This window comes from Vulpes vulpes, chromosome 7, assembly GCF_048418805.1.
Source record: "Vulpes vulpes isolate BD-2025 chromosome 7, VulVul3, whole genome shotgun sequence".
Taxonomy (NCBI): Eukaryota; Metazoa; Chordata; class Mammalia; order Carnivora; family Canidae; genus Vulpes; species Vulpes vulpes.
Genome location: NC_132786.1, coordinates 1,954,256 through 1,968,884, shown reverse-complemented (window position 1 = coordinate 1,968,884; position 14,629 = coordinate 1,954,256). Strand labels below are relative to the sequence as shown.

General features: G+C 49.3%; 1 protein-coding gene and 2 long non-coding RNA genes across 3 annotated transcripts; all 3 read left to right on the top strand.

Moving 5' to 3' along the window:
- The first annotated feature begins 1,251 nt into the window (after nt 1–1,251).
- LOC140599596 (uncharacterized) lies at nt 1,252–2,644 on the top strand. The gene is made up of 2 exons (XR_012002424.1): nt 1,252–1,349; nt 2,232–2,644. It is a non-coding gene; the product is annotated as an uncharacterized lncRNA (long non-coding RNA).
- Nucleotides 2,645–5,768: 3,124 nt separating this feature from the next.
- On the top strand, nt 5,769–7,805 carry LOC140599769 (uncharacterized). Its single transcript, XM_072764941.1, has 3 exons — nt 5,769–5,881; nt 6,161–7,298; nt 7,463–7,805. The coding sequence occupies exons 1-2, from the start codon at nt 5,769–5,771 to the stop codon at nt 7,098–7,100; spliced, it is 1,053 nt and encodes a 350-aa protein (XP_072621042.1). The 3' UTR covers nt 7,101–7,298; nt 7,463–7,805.
- Nucleotides 7,806–9,130: 1,325 nt separating this feature from the next.
- On the top strand, nt 9,131–10,523 carry LOC140599595 (uncharacterized). The gene is made up of 2 exons (XR_012002423.1): nt 9,131–9,228; nt 10,111–10,523. It is a non-coding gene; the product is annotated as an uncharacterized lncRNA (long non-coding RNA).
- The last annotated feature ends 4,106 nt before the right edge of the window (nt 10,524–14,629 follow it).

Below are 14,629 nucleotides of genomic sequence, written 5' to 3'. Positions count from 1 at the left end.
CCAGAAAATGGCAGGTACCAAACCTAGAAGGCAAGGACACATCCATATCCTCTCCAGGTGATAGCATCAGACAAACTTATGGCGTGTGTGTATGTGTGTGTGTGTGCGTATATATACGTTCATTATAATAAATTAACATAATTAACATGATGGTTAATATAATATATATGTATCTATTATATATATTTAAAGTTCTCTTAAACCAATATACAGATTCAGTGGAATCTCAATCAAAATTCTAACGCATATATTTGGAAACTTGACAAGCTGATTATCATTTGCATGGACAGGCCCAAGACCCAAGAATATCCAAGACTCCCTTAAGAACTGGTAGGAGTAATTTTCCTGCCAGACACCAGGACTTATCACAAAAATTGTAGTAATTAAGATCGCATAGTAGTAGTGCCAGCATAAACAATTAGACAAGTGGCAAGAAGAGTCCAGACCCAGGTTCACACCTTCGTGGACACTTGACTGAAGACAAAAGTATCATAGCAGAACGATGCGGATGGACTGTGTGTTTGCAACACATTGGTTCTTGGTCAATTGGATACTTATAGGGAAAAAAAATTAAGCTAGATTCCTACGACATAAGCACACTCAAAACTCCACTTCAGGTGAAAAATACATCTAAATGTGAAAGAGCAAAAACAAATGGGGTAGGATCGCTCTGGTCATCAATGGCTATTGAGCACTGGAGATGCGCTGTAAGGTATAAAATTTACACTGGATTTTAAAGTAGGGAGTGACAGGCACGCGTGGGCTTGGCAGCCCCAGCTCTTGCAGGAGGGAGGATGTGGCCTCTTACAACCCTCCCCCGCACTCCGTCATGGCCACATTGGCCCCGCTTGCTCCTGCCTCAGTGCCTTGGCTCTTGCTTCCTGTCCGGTGCTTCTGTCTGCCTCTGCCTGAGGCTGGCTGCTGCTTGGCATCGGGAGAGGCCTCCCCTCACGGTCCCGGTCAGAGTTGCCAGCCCTGCCTGTACCTCACCATTGGGTTCTCTGTCCCCCCAGCCAGACCACCAGCTCCAGGAGAGCAGGGACCGTGCCTGCCACGCTCTGCTCTACTTGTGGGGTCCAGGAGAGAGCCTGGCACAGAGACTGTGCTCAACAGATATGTGTTGCGAGATGAGGGTCGCAGGGCCTTGGCAGGCCCCTGAGGCCAGCTGCTGAGGCCGGGCCAGAGGACCCAGGAATTCTCGGCCCCAAAGCCTGCTTCCCTCATGACTCATGCCTCTTCTCCCAGCCAGGTTCCTAAGTCTTATCCACCAGGCCGCTCAGGGGCCATGGAAGAGATACCCAGACACGCAAACAGAAAGCCCAGACACTGGACGGGACTCCGAGGCCTAGGTGAGCGTGGCTCCTTGCCTTGGGGAGGCCCAGGGGCAACAGAGGCTGTGGCTAAGAGAACGGTAGAGGAGGCCAGACCGCCTGGCTTTGAACCCTGGCTACCCCTTACTAGCTGTGTGACCTTGGGGGAGTCATTGAAGGTCTTTAGTGATTGCGTTTCCGCAGTGGAGCAAAAATGGAGACAGTACAGCATGAGGTGGTGTGTGCACGGTGCCCAGAGCAGGCCTAACCCACAGCAAAACGCACTCCCTTTGATTGGAGAGGCCCAGTTGTCTTCCTCTGCTGTGGGTGCAGCCTTCCCAAGGACGGCCAACATCCTCTGCTCTTGCCTTTCTACCTTTCTACCGCGTGGCCCGGCCTTCCTACCCCTTTCTACAGCTCCTGTCTAGGGCATGTGTCTCTGCCACAGGGCAGCTGCAGGGGGATTGGGGTGAATAGCTCAGTTCTAATGAAGGAAGGGAGGGAGGGAGGGGGTTCGAAGGGCAGGCAAGAGAAAGGAAGGGTGGAGGAAGAAGGGAGGGCAGGAAGGGAGGAGGGAGGCAGGGAAGGAAGGAGGAGAGAGGGAGGAAGGAAGCACGTAGGAAACAGCTGCTCATTTGCTCCAGCTTCTCTTTGTCTGTGGGCCGGCACCCCGGGGAGGGCAGACTGGGAGACCAAGGGGTCCAGCAGGGAAGCCCCACCCCCACAAGGGTTGCTGAGCCTGAGAGAGCTCCATCAGCCCCAGTGGAGCTTTGGGCTCCGTGCCCCCCCGGCCCAGAGCTGACCTCGCCCGGGACACGCAGACAACCCCAGTCCCAGCGTGGGGACACTGGGGAAGCCACACTCAAATACCTCCAACTTCTGCCCTCCTGGTAAATTTGAGGAAAAAATGTATCCTTTCAGGCAATTGTGAAGGTTGATCTTACAACTTCTCTAAGTCGTACGTGTCAGCGGTCGCTGTTGCTTCTCCGTGTAACCACGTCGACCACGTCCATCCTTTCATCCCAGGAACGTGTGCGAGCCCCTGGGGTGCGCTGGCCCAGGCCCCGCGGACTCTGAACCCAGGTCGCCCTCCCTCCCCGGGGGCTGCCTTCTGATGCCCCCGATCTCCTCTCTGGGTCAGCCCGGAACGTGACGAGCGCAGGCTGAACCGTGTCGGGGTGCACAGTGACATCGCGCCCCACAAGGCTACAGTGTGGAGCTGGCGAGAAGATGATCGCCACGCGTCGTATTCAGCGCCCACCTCGGCCTCATCCCTGAAACCCAGCCTGTGGGCTGTGTGGATAAATAAAGATGACTTTCCAGCGTCAGTCTGACCTTTCCGTTGTGGAGTCTCACATTCTTCTGCCCGCACGCCCTGGCTCAAGTCCTTCATCTTGGGAATCCCTGGGTGGCCCAGCGGTTTAGCACCTGCCTTCGGCCCAGGGCATGCATGATCCTGGAGTCCCAGGGTCGAACCCCACATCGGGCTCCCCGCATGGAGCCTGCTTCTCCCCCTGCCCCTGTCTCTCCCTGTCTCTCTGTGTGTCTCTCATGACTCAATATATAAAATCTTTCAAAAGTACGTAGTGTCCATCTGAAGTGCCATACTTCCCACTGAGTTCTTTATTTCAGTGACTCTATTTCTCATTCTGGGGTTGGTTTTGTTGTTTGTTTGTTTTGGCATCTGTTCTGCAGTATCTTGTATTTTTAATAGAATTTCAATTTCTTGTTCTATGCCTTTAATTACATGAAAGTGTTGGTGAAGTGTCTGTGTAAATATGCCCTTTTTTATACCTGTTGACCATCCCTCACATGGATTGTTTGCTCGTGTGTTTTCTAATTTTGGATTGTGAACTCATCTTCAGCAGGGCTTTCCTTGTGACCTGGACCATGGTGGTGTTCCTACAGCATGATAGATTTTGTATCTAACATCTCAGAGGTAACACTGACCTAAAACCAGTTTCATTCTTGGCTGTGGATTTCTATATAACACAGTTCACATTTTGGACTCAAAACTGGGGCAAGCGGTAGGCACAGGATTTCTCTGATTTTGTTTTAAGATTTTATTTCCCCACGAGAGACACAGAGAAAGGCAGTGACACAGGGAGGGAGAAGCAGACTCCTTGCAGGGAGGGAGCCCGATGCGGGACTCAATCCCAGGTCCCCAGGATCAACCCCTGAACCAAAGGCAGATGCACAGGTGTTGAGCCACCCAGGCATCCCAGGCACAGGATTTTAACATCTCAAGGGAAACTTCTGTTAACTCAGATCCCAGTCAGAGACCTTTCCAATTCTTTGTGATGATAGTTGTTTTGTCCCAGATAAGCAGCAAAACCCAAGCCCCTAGCCAAATTTAATAATCTGCACACCACCCCATCCTAGACTGCCATTAACATCACCTCAAGTGCTTATTATCGATCCTTATTTTTTACATCTGGACATTTCCTTTTCATTATCTAGGATTGGCTGCACCATAATTTGCCTGAATCCTTACTTACATGCATTAAGGTTGTCTCGCATATTTCTCTAACTCTCATAAAAAACATCACCACAAATAGTCTTACAGGTATTGAGAATTATGGGTATTGTTTTGTATCTTCCTGGTTGTATGAATTTTTTTTTTTTTTCAGCAGCATTCATCAACATCAGAAAGTCAAATTGTTGGAATCTCTCATACTGGGGATTTAACGCCCAGGAAAGCAGAATAAAAAGATCTGTCAAGAGAGCATAGACTATGGTAAGAAAATCAATGAAATTATGAATCATAGATTCTGAAGTGGGAGTGGGTGAGGAGAGAAAACAAGATAACAGGAATCAGAATTAATAAGAAGAAAGAGTCAGTGGTTTGTAGGCCCCAGTGAAGTAGGAACAATTCAGTGATTACAGTGTAAGTTCAGGAAGTAGTAGCCAGAAAATGCAATGTATGAATACATGATTTCAGACGTGGGATAATTCTTGGGTCCTGGAAAAGACCAGGTAGGCCACAAGCAGCTGAAGTCGAATGGATGGGTGGATATTATTGATAAAGAAATCAAAGGAGAAGCCAAAGCATTGAATCTACATGGACACTATGGATCCGATGGGATCATCTACATGGACACTGACGTCACTCAAGATGAAGGACTCAAGGGGTCCCTGGGTTGCTCAGTGTATTGAGCATCTGCCTTTGCTCCAGATCCTGATCCTGGAGTCCTGGTATCTAGCCCCATGTCAGACTCCACAACTAGTGGGAAATCTGCTTCTACTTCTCCCTCTGCCCCTACCCCAGCTTGTTCTCTCTCTCTCTCTCTCTCTCTCTCTCTCTTTCCTCTTCCTCTTCCTCTCTCTCTCTCTCTCTCTCTCTCTCTCTCTCTCTCTCTCTCTGGCTCTCTCAAGTAAATAAATATTTTTTAATTACAAAAGATGATGGACTCTAAGTCTTTTAGATAATCGCTACTTTTTTTCCAGAAAAAAAAAAAAAAAGAAGCATATCTAGATCTGGAGTGTCAGGGAAATGGTTAGTAGCAAAGTTTCTATGGAATTAGAGACTTTCAGATGAGGAAGAGGAATAATGGTTTGAAGGAGTCAGAAGAAACAAGGAAAATACTCTACATCCCCACCTCGAAGAAGAACGGTACAGTTTGGCAGGAACGGTCCTTCTTTAAGATATATACAAAGGAAGCAGTATTTTCATGGAAAATCCAGGTTACAGTTCAAGCCAGGAGATTCAAGAAACAGGAAATCAAGAAACCGTCTAAGGAAACAGGAAGTTTTCCAGGCATGCAGCTGGACCTCTTAAGGAATGCAATGGATGGTTGGGTGAAGTACGCAAGGATATGGATATTGGGCCAAGGAAGCACAAGCAGAATATGATGGGGATAAGAGTACAGGACAGAATACAGGACCAAAGGGGCTGATGATTTGGGTGATGGTGAAAAAACCCAAGAATAATAAGCAGAGAGAACTGCTACATCAGACAAGGGGAAGGGCAAGGACACAAGAGTCTCCTAACTCACCTGACATGCAGTTGGGCATCTCAGGTAGTGAGCGAGGAAGGAAGCCCAAATGTAGGGACTGAGCACTCGGGAGCTGTTGGCTTCAGTCCTATTTCTGGCTCCAGGGGAGGGTCAGGCAACACACCAAGGGACCCCGGGAACCAAGAAGAAAGCTACACCGTCAAGTCCTGTTCCAAAGCATCCCCACAAGATCCTGTCCAGAAACATGGGGGAGGCTCAGCCGACAGTACTCTGTGCATTCTGTGCACCGTCCTGCAGGCCTGCCTGTGACACCCCAAGTTTTGGCTCAAGTGTCAGTCACACCGGTTTGGAACCCGCCGCCTGCCTATCTACTTCCCTGTCTGGCCTACAGTATCCTTACGGGAAAAATAGACATAATATCACTGACCACTCCATGTTCATGGAGGGACCTAAGTGATGCACAAGGGCTTTGGAGAGTGTAGTAAGTGAACCAGCCGGAGGCATGCACTTCCCACTTTGCCCACACCTGCTTCAGATCCATCCTCTTGGTGCGCAGCCCCTGACTGCAGCACAGCCCTTTGACCGATCTTTGCCTAGTAAGGGGCAAAACTACAGGTTATCCCAAGGCCTAGGGACTCCTGTGACATTTCTTCTGTCTGCTATTTCCTGGGATCACTCTCCAACCTTGCACCCGGGGCCCTGGCCCTGGCTGGTGAGCCCGCTGACACGCCCGGAGGGAGGGGCACACACATTTCATAATGGGCATTGAGCCAGGGGATGATGCGGGGCTGGTGTGGGACATAAAGACTGGGGTAAGTCTGAGCTTTTGTCCAGTTACTCATTTGGTCAAGATGAGTAACTAGCCAAACGCCCTTTGGAGAAATGACCAAAAAGCTGCCTCGGATTTCTTGTTCTCGACCCCAGGCTCCACCAACCTACTCTATTCCTTCCTCCTCTGGACCCCGCGCTCCACCTGCCTGCTCTATTCCTTCCTCCTCTGGACCCCGCGCTCCACCTGCCTGCTCTATTCCTTCCTCCTCTGGACCCCGCGCTCCACCTGCGCGCTCTATTCCTTCCTCCTCTGGACCCCGCGCTCCACCTGCCCGCTCTATTCCTTCCTCCTCTGGTCCCCGCGCTCCACCTGCCTGCTCTATTCCTTCCTCCTCTGGACCCCGTGCTCCACCTGCCTGCTCTATTCCTTCCTCCTCTGGACCCCGCGCTCCACCTGCGCGCTCTATTCCTTCCTCCTCTGGACCCCGCGCTCCACCTGCCCGCTCTATTCCTTCCTCCTCTGGACCCCGCGCTCCACCTGCCTGCTCTATTCCTTCCTCCTCTGGACCCCGTGCTCCACCTGCCTGCTCTATTCCTTCCTCCTCTGGACCCCGCGCTCCACCTGCCCGCTCTATTCCTTCCTCCTCTGGACCCCGCGCTCCACCTGCCTGCTCTATTCCTTCCTCCTCTGGACCTCGCGCTCCACCTGCCTGCTCTATTCCTTCCTCCTCTGGACCTCGCGCTCCACCTGCCTACGTTATTCCTCCCTCCGCTCGTTGTCCTTCCTCATCTCGTCGTCCAAAGCCGCTTCCTCTTGTGTCCCTTTACGCCCTCAACACTCCCCAGCGTTGTCCACCTCTCTCAACTCACCGGCCTACCTCTTTCCCTCCTGTTCCTAGTGCTTTCCTTTCTTGCCGCGCTAACCTACAGGTTTCCCCACGCAATCCTTGCTCTATTCCTTCCAAAAGGTCCAGTCCCCGCTGTTTTTGTCTCGCTCCTGTTCCCTGTTTCCCCACTGTCTACTTTCCTCCTACTCCCCCTCTCAGCCCCTCGTAGACTTTAAAGTCTTATCCTCCCCAACCTTCCAGCCAACTCCAACCAGACTTCTGTGATTCACAAATCCTATCCTGGAGAGATGATTTCCCTGTGAGGGGGACGGTCCTGATATCATCCGGAATTGCCAGAACAGTCGATCCCCAGGAGGTTGACTTGGTGAAGGCTGGGAACTCAAGACAATGCCAGTCAACATTTAGCTCGGAGGGTAAGCCTTTTCCATGATGGCGTTTTCACCCATAACACGGTTATCGTACTATTCTCTGTATGGTACCTTCATCCTTGGAAATCGCCTTCAGATGCCAGAGATACCTTTAGCAAGATCCTTTTTTTTCCCAGAAAACCTGTTTCTTTCCTCTCTTTCCCAATTAGCCAGCCTGAATGAATTCTACATTTATAACTGGTTTCTCCATGGAATTTGGTCTGTGACCACAGAGCAAACACCAAGACCAGGGACACAAGGTAGAGAAGAGTGAGTGGAAAACATCTCATCTGATCTCTACACGGGTGAGTCCTATTGATCTGCCCTGGATGAAAGTGAATGTGAGAATGGGTGACCCCTAAGAACTCACACACAGAGCACAAGACCCCTATTGTAGACATACAAGGATTCAAGGTTCCTTGGTCTGCTTCCCCCAAGACTCTATTGTCATGTACCCTAGGACTTGTAGAAGCGTACTAGGGATTTTCTGTCTCTGAGAAATGCCTCCTGCAAAAAGGTGCGGGGTGGGTGGGGGGGCACCTCCCATTATCTTGTCATCAAAGCTCTGAGGGTTGAACCTCTGGATCCCAGAAAATGGCAGGTACCAAACCTAGAAGGCAAGGACACATCCATATCCTCTCCAGGTGATAGCATCAGACAAACTTATGGCGTGTGTGTATGTGTGTGTGTGTGCGTATATATACGTTCATTATAATAAATTAACATAATTAACATGATGGTTAATATAATATATATGTATCTATTATATATATTTAAAGTTCTCTTAAACCAATATACAGATTCAGTGGAATCTCAATCAAAATTCTAACGCATATATTTGGAAACTTGACAAGCTGATTATCATTTGCATGGACAGGCCCAAGACCCAAGAATATCCAAGACTCCCTTAAGAACTGGTAGGAGTAATTTTCCTGCCAGACACCAGGACTTATCACAAAAATTGTAGTAATTAAGATCGCATAGTAGTAGTGCCAGCATAAACAATTAGACAAGTGGCAAGAAGAGTCCAGACCCAGGTTCACACCTTCGTGGACACTTGACTGAAGACAAAAGTATCATAGCAGAACGATGCGGATGGACTGTGTGTTTGCAACACATTGGTTCTTGGTCAATTGGATACTTATAGGGAAAAAAAATTAAGCTAGATTCCTACGACATAAGCACACTCAAAACTCCACTTCAGGTGAAAAATACATCTAAATGTGAAAGAGCAAAAACAAATGGGGTAGGATCGCTCTGGTCATCAATGGCTATTGAGCACTGGAGATGCGCTGTAAGGTATAAAATTTACACTGGATTTTAAAGTAGGGAGTGACAGGCACGCGTGGGCTTGGCAGCCCCAGCTCTTGCAGGAGGGAGGATGTGGCCTCTTACAACCCTCCCCCGCACTCCGTCATGGCCACATTGGCCCCGCTTGCTCCTGCCTCAGTGCCTTGGCTCTTGCTTCCTGTCCGGTGCTTCTGTCTGCCTCTGCCTGAGGCTGGCTGCTGCTTGGCATCGGGAGAGGCCTCCCCTCACGGTCCCGGTCAGAGTTGCCAGCCCTGCCTGTACCTCACCATTGGGTTCTCTGTCCCCCCAGCCAGACCACCAGCTCCAGGAGAGCAGGGACCGTGCCTGCCACGCTCTGCTCTACTTGTGGGGTCCAGGAGAGAGCCTGGCACAGAGACTGTGCTCAACAGATATGTGTTGCGAGATGAGGGTCGCAGGGCCTTGGCAGGCCCCTGAGGCCAGCTGCTGAGGCCGGGCCAGAGGACCCAGGAATTCTCGGCCCCAAAGCCTGCTTCCCTCATGACTCATGCCTCTTCTCCCAGCCAGGTTCCTAAGTCTTATCCACCAGGCCGCTCAGGGGCCATGGAAGAGATACCCAGACACGCAAACAGAAAGCCCAGACACTGGACGGGACTCCGAGGCCTAGGTGAGCGTGGCTCCTTGCCTTGGGGAGGCCCAGGGGCAACAGAGGCTGTGGCTAAGAGAACGGTAGAGGAGGCCAGACCGCCTGGCTTTGAACCCTGGCTACCCCTTACTAGCTGTGTGACCTTGGGGGAGTCATTGAAGGTCTTTAGTGATTGCGTTTCCGCAGTGGAGCAAAAATGGAGACAGTACAGCATGAGGTGGTGTGTGCACGGTGCCCAGAGCAGGCCTAACCCACAGCAAAACGCACTCCCTTTGATTGGAGAGGCCCAGTTGTCTTCCTCTGCTGTGGGTGCAGCCTTCCCAAGGACGGCCAACATCCTCTGCTCTTGCCTTTCTACCTTTCTACCGCGTGGCCCGGCCTTCCTACCCCTTTCTACAGCTCCTGTCTAGGGCATGTGTCTCTGCCACAGGGCAGCTGCAGGGGGATTGGGGTGAATAGCTCAGTTCTAATGAAGGAAGGGAGGGAGGGAGGGGGTTCGAAGGGCAGGCAAGAGAAAGGAAGGGTGGAGGAAGAAGGGAGGGCAGGAAGGGAGGAGGGAGGCAGGGAAGGAAGGAGGAGAGAGGGAGGAAGGAAGCACGTAGGAAACAGCTGCTCATTTGCTCCAGCTTCTCTTTGTCTGTGGGCCGGCACCCCGGGGAGGGCAGACTGGGAGACCAAGGGGTCCAGCAGGGAAGCCCCACCCCCACAAGGGTTGCTGAGCCTGAGAGAGCTCCATCAGCCCCAGTGGAGCTTTGGGCTCCGTGCCCCCCCGGCCCAGAGCTGACCTCGCCCGGGACACGCAGACAACCCCAGTCCCAGCGTGGGGACACTGGGGAAGCCACACTCAAATACCTCCAACTTCTGCCCTCCTGGTAAATTTGAGGAAAAAATGTATCCTTTCAGGCAATTGTGAAGGTTGATCTTACAACTTCTCTAAGTCGTACGTGTCAGCGGTCGCTGTTGCTTCTCCGTGTAACCACGTCGACCACGTCCATCCTTTCATCCCAGGAACGTGTGCGAGCCCCTGGGGTGCGCTGGCCCAGGCCCCGCGGACTCTGAACCCAGGTCGCCCTCCCTCCCCGGGGGCTGCCTTCTGATGCCCCCGATCTCCTCTCTGGGTCAGCCCGGAACGTGACGAGCGCAGGCTGAACCGTGTCGGGGTGCACAGTGACATCGCGCCCCACAAGGCTACAGTGTGGAGCTGGCGAGAAGATGATCGCCACGCGTCGTATTCAGCGCCCACCTCGGCCTCATCCCTGAAACCCAGCCTGTGGGCTGTGTGGATAAATAAAGATGACTTTCCAGCGTCAGTCTGACCTTTCCGTTGTGGAGTCTCACATTCTTCTGCCCGCACGCCCTGGCTCAAGTCCTTCATCTTGGGAATCCCTGGGTGGCCCAGCGGTTTAGCACCTGCCTTCGGCCCAGGGCATGCATGATCCTGGAGTCCCAGGGTCGAACCCCACATCGGGCTCCCCGCATGGAGCCTGCTTCTCCCCCTGCCCCTGTCTCTCCCTGTCTCTCTGTGTGTCTCTCATGACTCAATATATAAAATCTTTCAAAAGTACGTAGTGTCCATCTGAAGTGCCATACTTCCCACTGAGTTCTTTATTTCAGTGACTCTATTTCTCATTCTGGGGTTGGTTTTGTTGTTTGTTTGTTTTGGCATCTGTTCTGCAGTATCTTGTATTTTTAATAGAATTTCAATTTCTTGTTCTATGCCTTTAATTACATGAAAGTGTTGGTGAAGTGTCTGTGTAAATATGCCCTTTTTTATACCTGTTGACCATCCCTCACATGGATTGTTTGCTCGTGTGTTTTCTAATTTTGGATTGTGAACTCATCTTCAGCAGGGCTTTCCTTGTGACCTGGACCATGGTGGTGTTCCTACAGCATGATAGATTTTGTATCTAACATCTCAGAGGTAACACTGACCTAAAACCAGTTTCATTCTTGGCTGTGGATTTCTATATAACACAGTTCACATTTTGGACTCAAAACTGGGGCAAGCGGTAGGCACAGGATTTCTCTGATTTTGTTTTAAGATTTTATTTCCCCACGAGAGACACAGAGAAAGGCAGTGACACAGGGAGGGAGAAGCAGACTCCTTGCAGGGAGGGAGCCCGATGCGGGACTCAATCCCAGGTCCCCAGGATCAACCCCTGAACCAAAGGCAGATGCACAGGTGTTGAGCCACCCAGGCATCCCAGGCACAGGATTTTAACATCTCAAGGGAAACTTCTGTTAACTCAGATCCCAGTCAGAGACCTTTCCAATTCTTTGTGATGATAGTTGTTTTGTCCCAGATAAGCAGCAAAACCCAAGCCCCTAGCCAAATTTAATAATCTGCACACCACCCCATCCTAGACTGCCATTAACATCACCTCAAGTGCTTATTATCGATCCTTATTTTTTACATCTGGACATTTCCTTTTCATTATCTAGGATTGGCTGCACCATAATTTGCCTGAATCCTTACTTACATGCATTAAGGTTGTCTCGCATATTTCTCTAACTCTCATAAAAAACATCACCACAAATAGTCTTACAGGTATTGAGAATTATGGGTATTGTTTTGTATCTTCCTGGTTGTATGAATTTTTTTTTTTTTCAGCAGCATTCATCAACATCAGAAAGTCAAATTGTTGGAATCTCTCATACTGGGGATTTAACGCCCAGGAAAGCAGAATAAAAAGATCTGTCAAGAGAGCATAGACTATGGTAAGAAAATCAATGAAATTATGAATCATAGATTCTGAAGTGGGAGTGGGTGAGGAGAGAAAACAAGATAACAGGAATCAGAATTAATAAGAAGAAAGAGTCAGTGGTTTGTAGGCCCCAGTGAAGTAGGAACAATTCAGTGATTACAGTGTAAGTTCAGGAAGTAGTAGCCAGAAAATGCAATGTATGAATACATGATTTCAGACGTGGGATAATTCTTGGGTCCTGGAAAAGACCAGGTAGGCCACAAGCAGCTGAAGTCGAATGGATGGGTGGATATTATTGATAAAGAAATCAAAGGAGAAGCCAAAGCATTGAATCTACATGGACACTATGGATCCGATGGGATCATCTACATGGACACTGACGTCACTCAAGATGAAGGACTCAAGGGGTCCCTGGGTTGCTCAGTGTATTGAGCATCTGCCTTTGCTCCAGATCCTGATCCTGGAGTCCTGGTATCTAGCCCCATGTCAGACTCCACAACTAGTGGGAAATCTGCTTCTACTTCTCCCTCTGCCCCTACCCCAGCTTGTTCTCTCTCTCTCTCTCTCTCTCTCTCTCTCTCTCTTTCCTCTTCCTCTTCCTCTCTCTCTCTCTCTCTCTCTCTCTCTCTGGCTCTCTCAAGTAAATAAATATTTTTTAATTACAAAAGATGATGGACTCTAAGTCTTTTAGATAATCGCTACTTTTTTTCCAGAAAAAAAAAAAAAAGAAGCATATCTAGATCTGGAGTGTCAGGGAAATGGTTAGTAGCAAAGTTTCTATGGAATTAGAGACTTTCAGATGAGGAAGAGGAATAATGGTTTGAAGGAGTCAGAAGAAACAAGGAAAATACTCTACATCCCCACCTCGAAGAAGAACGGTACAGTTTGGCAGGAACGGTCCTTCTTTAAGATATATACAAAGGAAGCAGTATTTTCATGGAAAATCCAGGTTACAGTTCAAGCCAGGAGATTCAAGAAACAGGAAATCAAGAAACCGTCTAAGGAAACAGGAAGTTTTCCAGGCATGCAGCTGGACCTCTTAAGGAATGCAATGGATGGTTGGGTGAAGTACGCAAGGATATGGATATTGGGCCAAGGAAGCACAAGCAGAATATGATGGGGATAAGAGTACAGGACAGAATACAGGACCAAAGGGGCTGATTTGGGTGATGGTGAAAAAACCCAAGAATAATAAGCAGAGAGAACTGCTACATCAGACAAGGGGAAGGGCAAGGACACAAGAGTCTCCTAACTCACCTGACATGCAGTTGGGCATCTCAGGTAGTGAGCGAGGAAGGAAGCCCAAATGTAGGGACTGAGCACTCGGGAGCTGTTGGCTTCAGTCCTATTTCTGGCTCCAGGGGAGGGTCAGGCAACACACCAAGGGACCCCGGGAACCAAGAAGAAAGCTACACCGTCAAGTCCTGTTCCAAAGCATCCCCACAAGATCCTGTCCAGAAACATGGGGAAGGCTCAGCTGACAGGACCCAGTGCATTCTAGGTGGAGGAGGCTGAGCAGCCCTGGGATCAGCGTGGGGGTGGTTCTGTCACAGGCTGTGTGTGTAGGGGGCTGCGCCCCGGAAGTGTGACTCCAGCATGGTAAGCCTGGGAGTACAGGGCACCAGGGATACAGCGCAAGGTCCGTCAGCTCCCCTCGGGACAGGCAGAAGCCAGGAGGGCACAGGACAGCAAGGACACTCCTGCGTCCAGGTGGAAAAAAAAATTATTGAGCAAGCAGCCCTGGAAATTTCCATGCGAAGTCAAGGGATCTACAGTATACAGAATCAGAGGATACTCCCCCTTGTTTTTTGTTTTTTGATTTCTGTTGCTTCCCCCCCTTTTTTCTTTTCTTCTCTTTTTTCCTTTCTTTTTTCCATTTTTTTCCTTTTTCTTTTCTTATATTCTGTCTTTCTCTCCTTTTCCCAATTCAACTTTTTTTTGGCCATTCTGTACTGAGCAAAATGACTAGAAGGAAAACTCACTTCAAAAGAAGAAATCAGAAACAGTCTTCTCTCCTACAGAGTTACAAAAAACGGATTACAATTCAATGTCAGAAAGCCAATTCAGAAGCACTATTGTAAAGCTACTGGTGGCTCTAGAAAAAAGCATAAAGACTCAAGAGACTTCATGACTGCAGAATTTAGATCTAATCAGGCAGAAATTAAAAATCAATTAAATGAGATGCAATCCAAACCAGAGGTCCTAACGACAAGGGTTAATGAGGTGGAAGAACGAGTGAGTGACATAGAAGACAAGTTGATGGCAAAGAGGGAAACTGAGGAAAAAGAGACAAACAATTAAAAGATCATGAGGATAGATTAATGGAAATAAATGACAGTCTGAGGAAGAAAAATCTACATTTAATTGGGGTTCCTGAGGGCCTGAAAGGGACAGAGGTCCAGAATATGTATTTGAACAAATCATAGCTGAAAACTTTCCTAATCTGGGAAGATAAACAGGTATTCAGATCCAGAATATAGAGAGAACTGGCCCCTAAAATCAATAAAAATCAGTCAACACCTCAACAATTAAGAGTGCAGCAAGAGAAGTTTTATGGGGAGAAATATTAGATTAACAGCAGACCTCTCCACAGAGACCTGGCAGGCCAGAAAGGTTGGCAGGATATATTCAGGGTCCTAAATGAGAAGAACCTGCAGCCAAGAATACTTTATCCAGCAATGCTCTCATTCAGAATAGAAGGAGAGATGAAGAGCTTC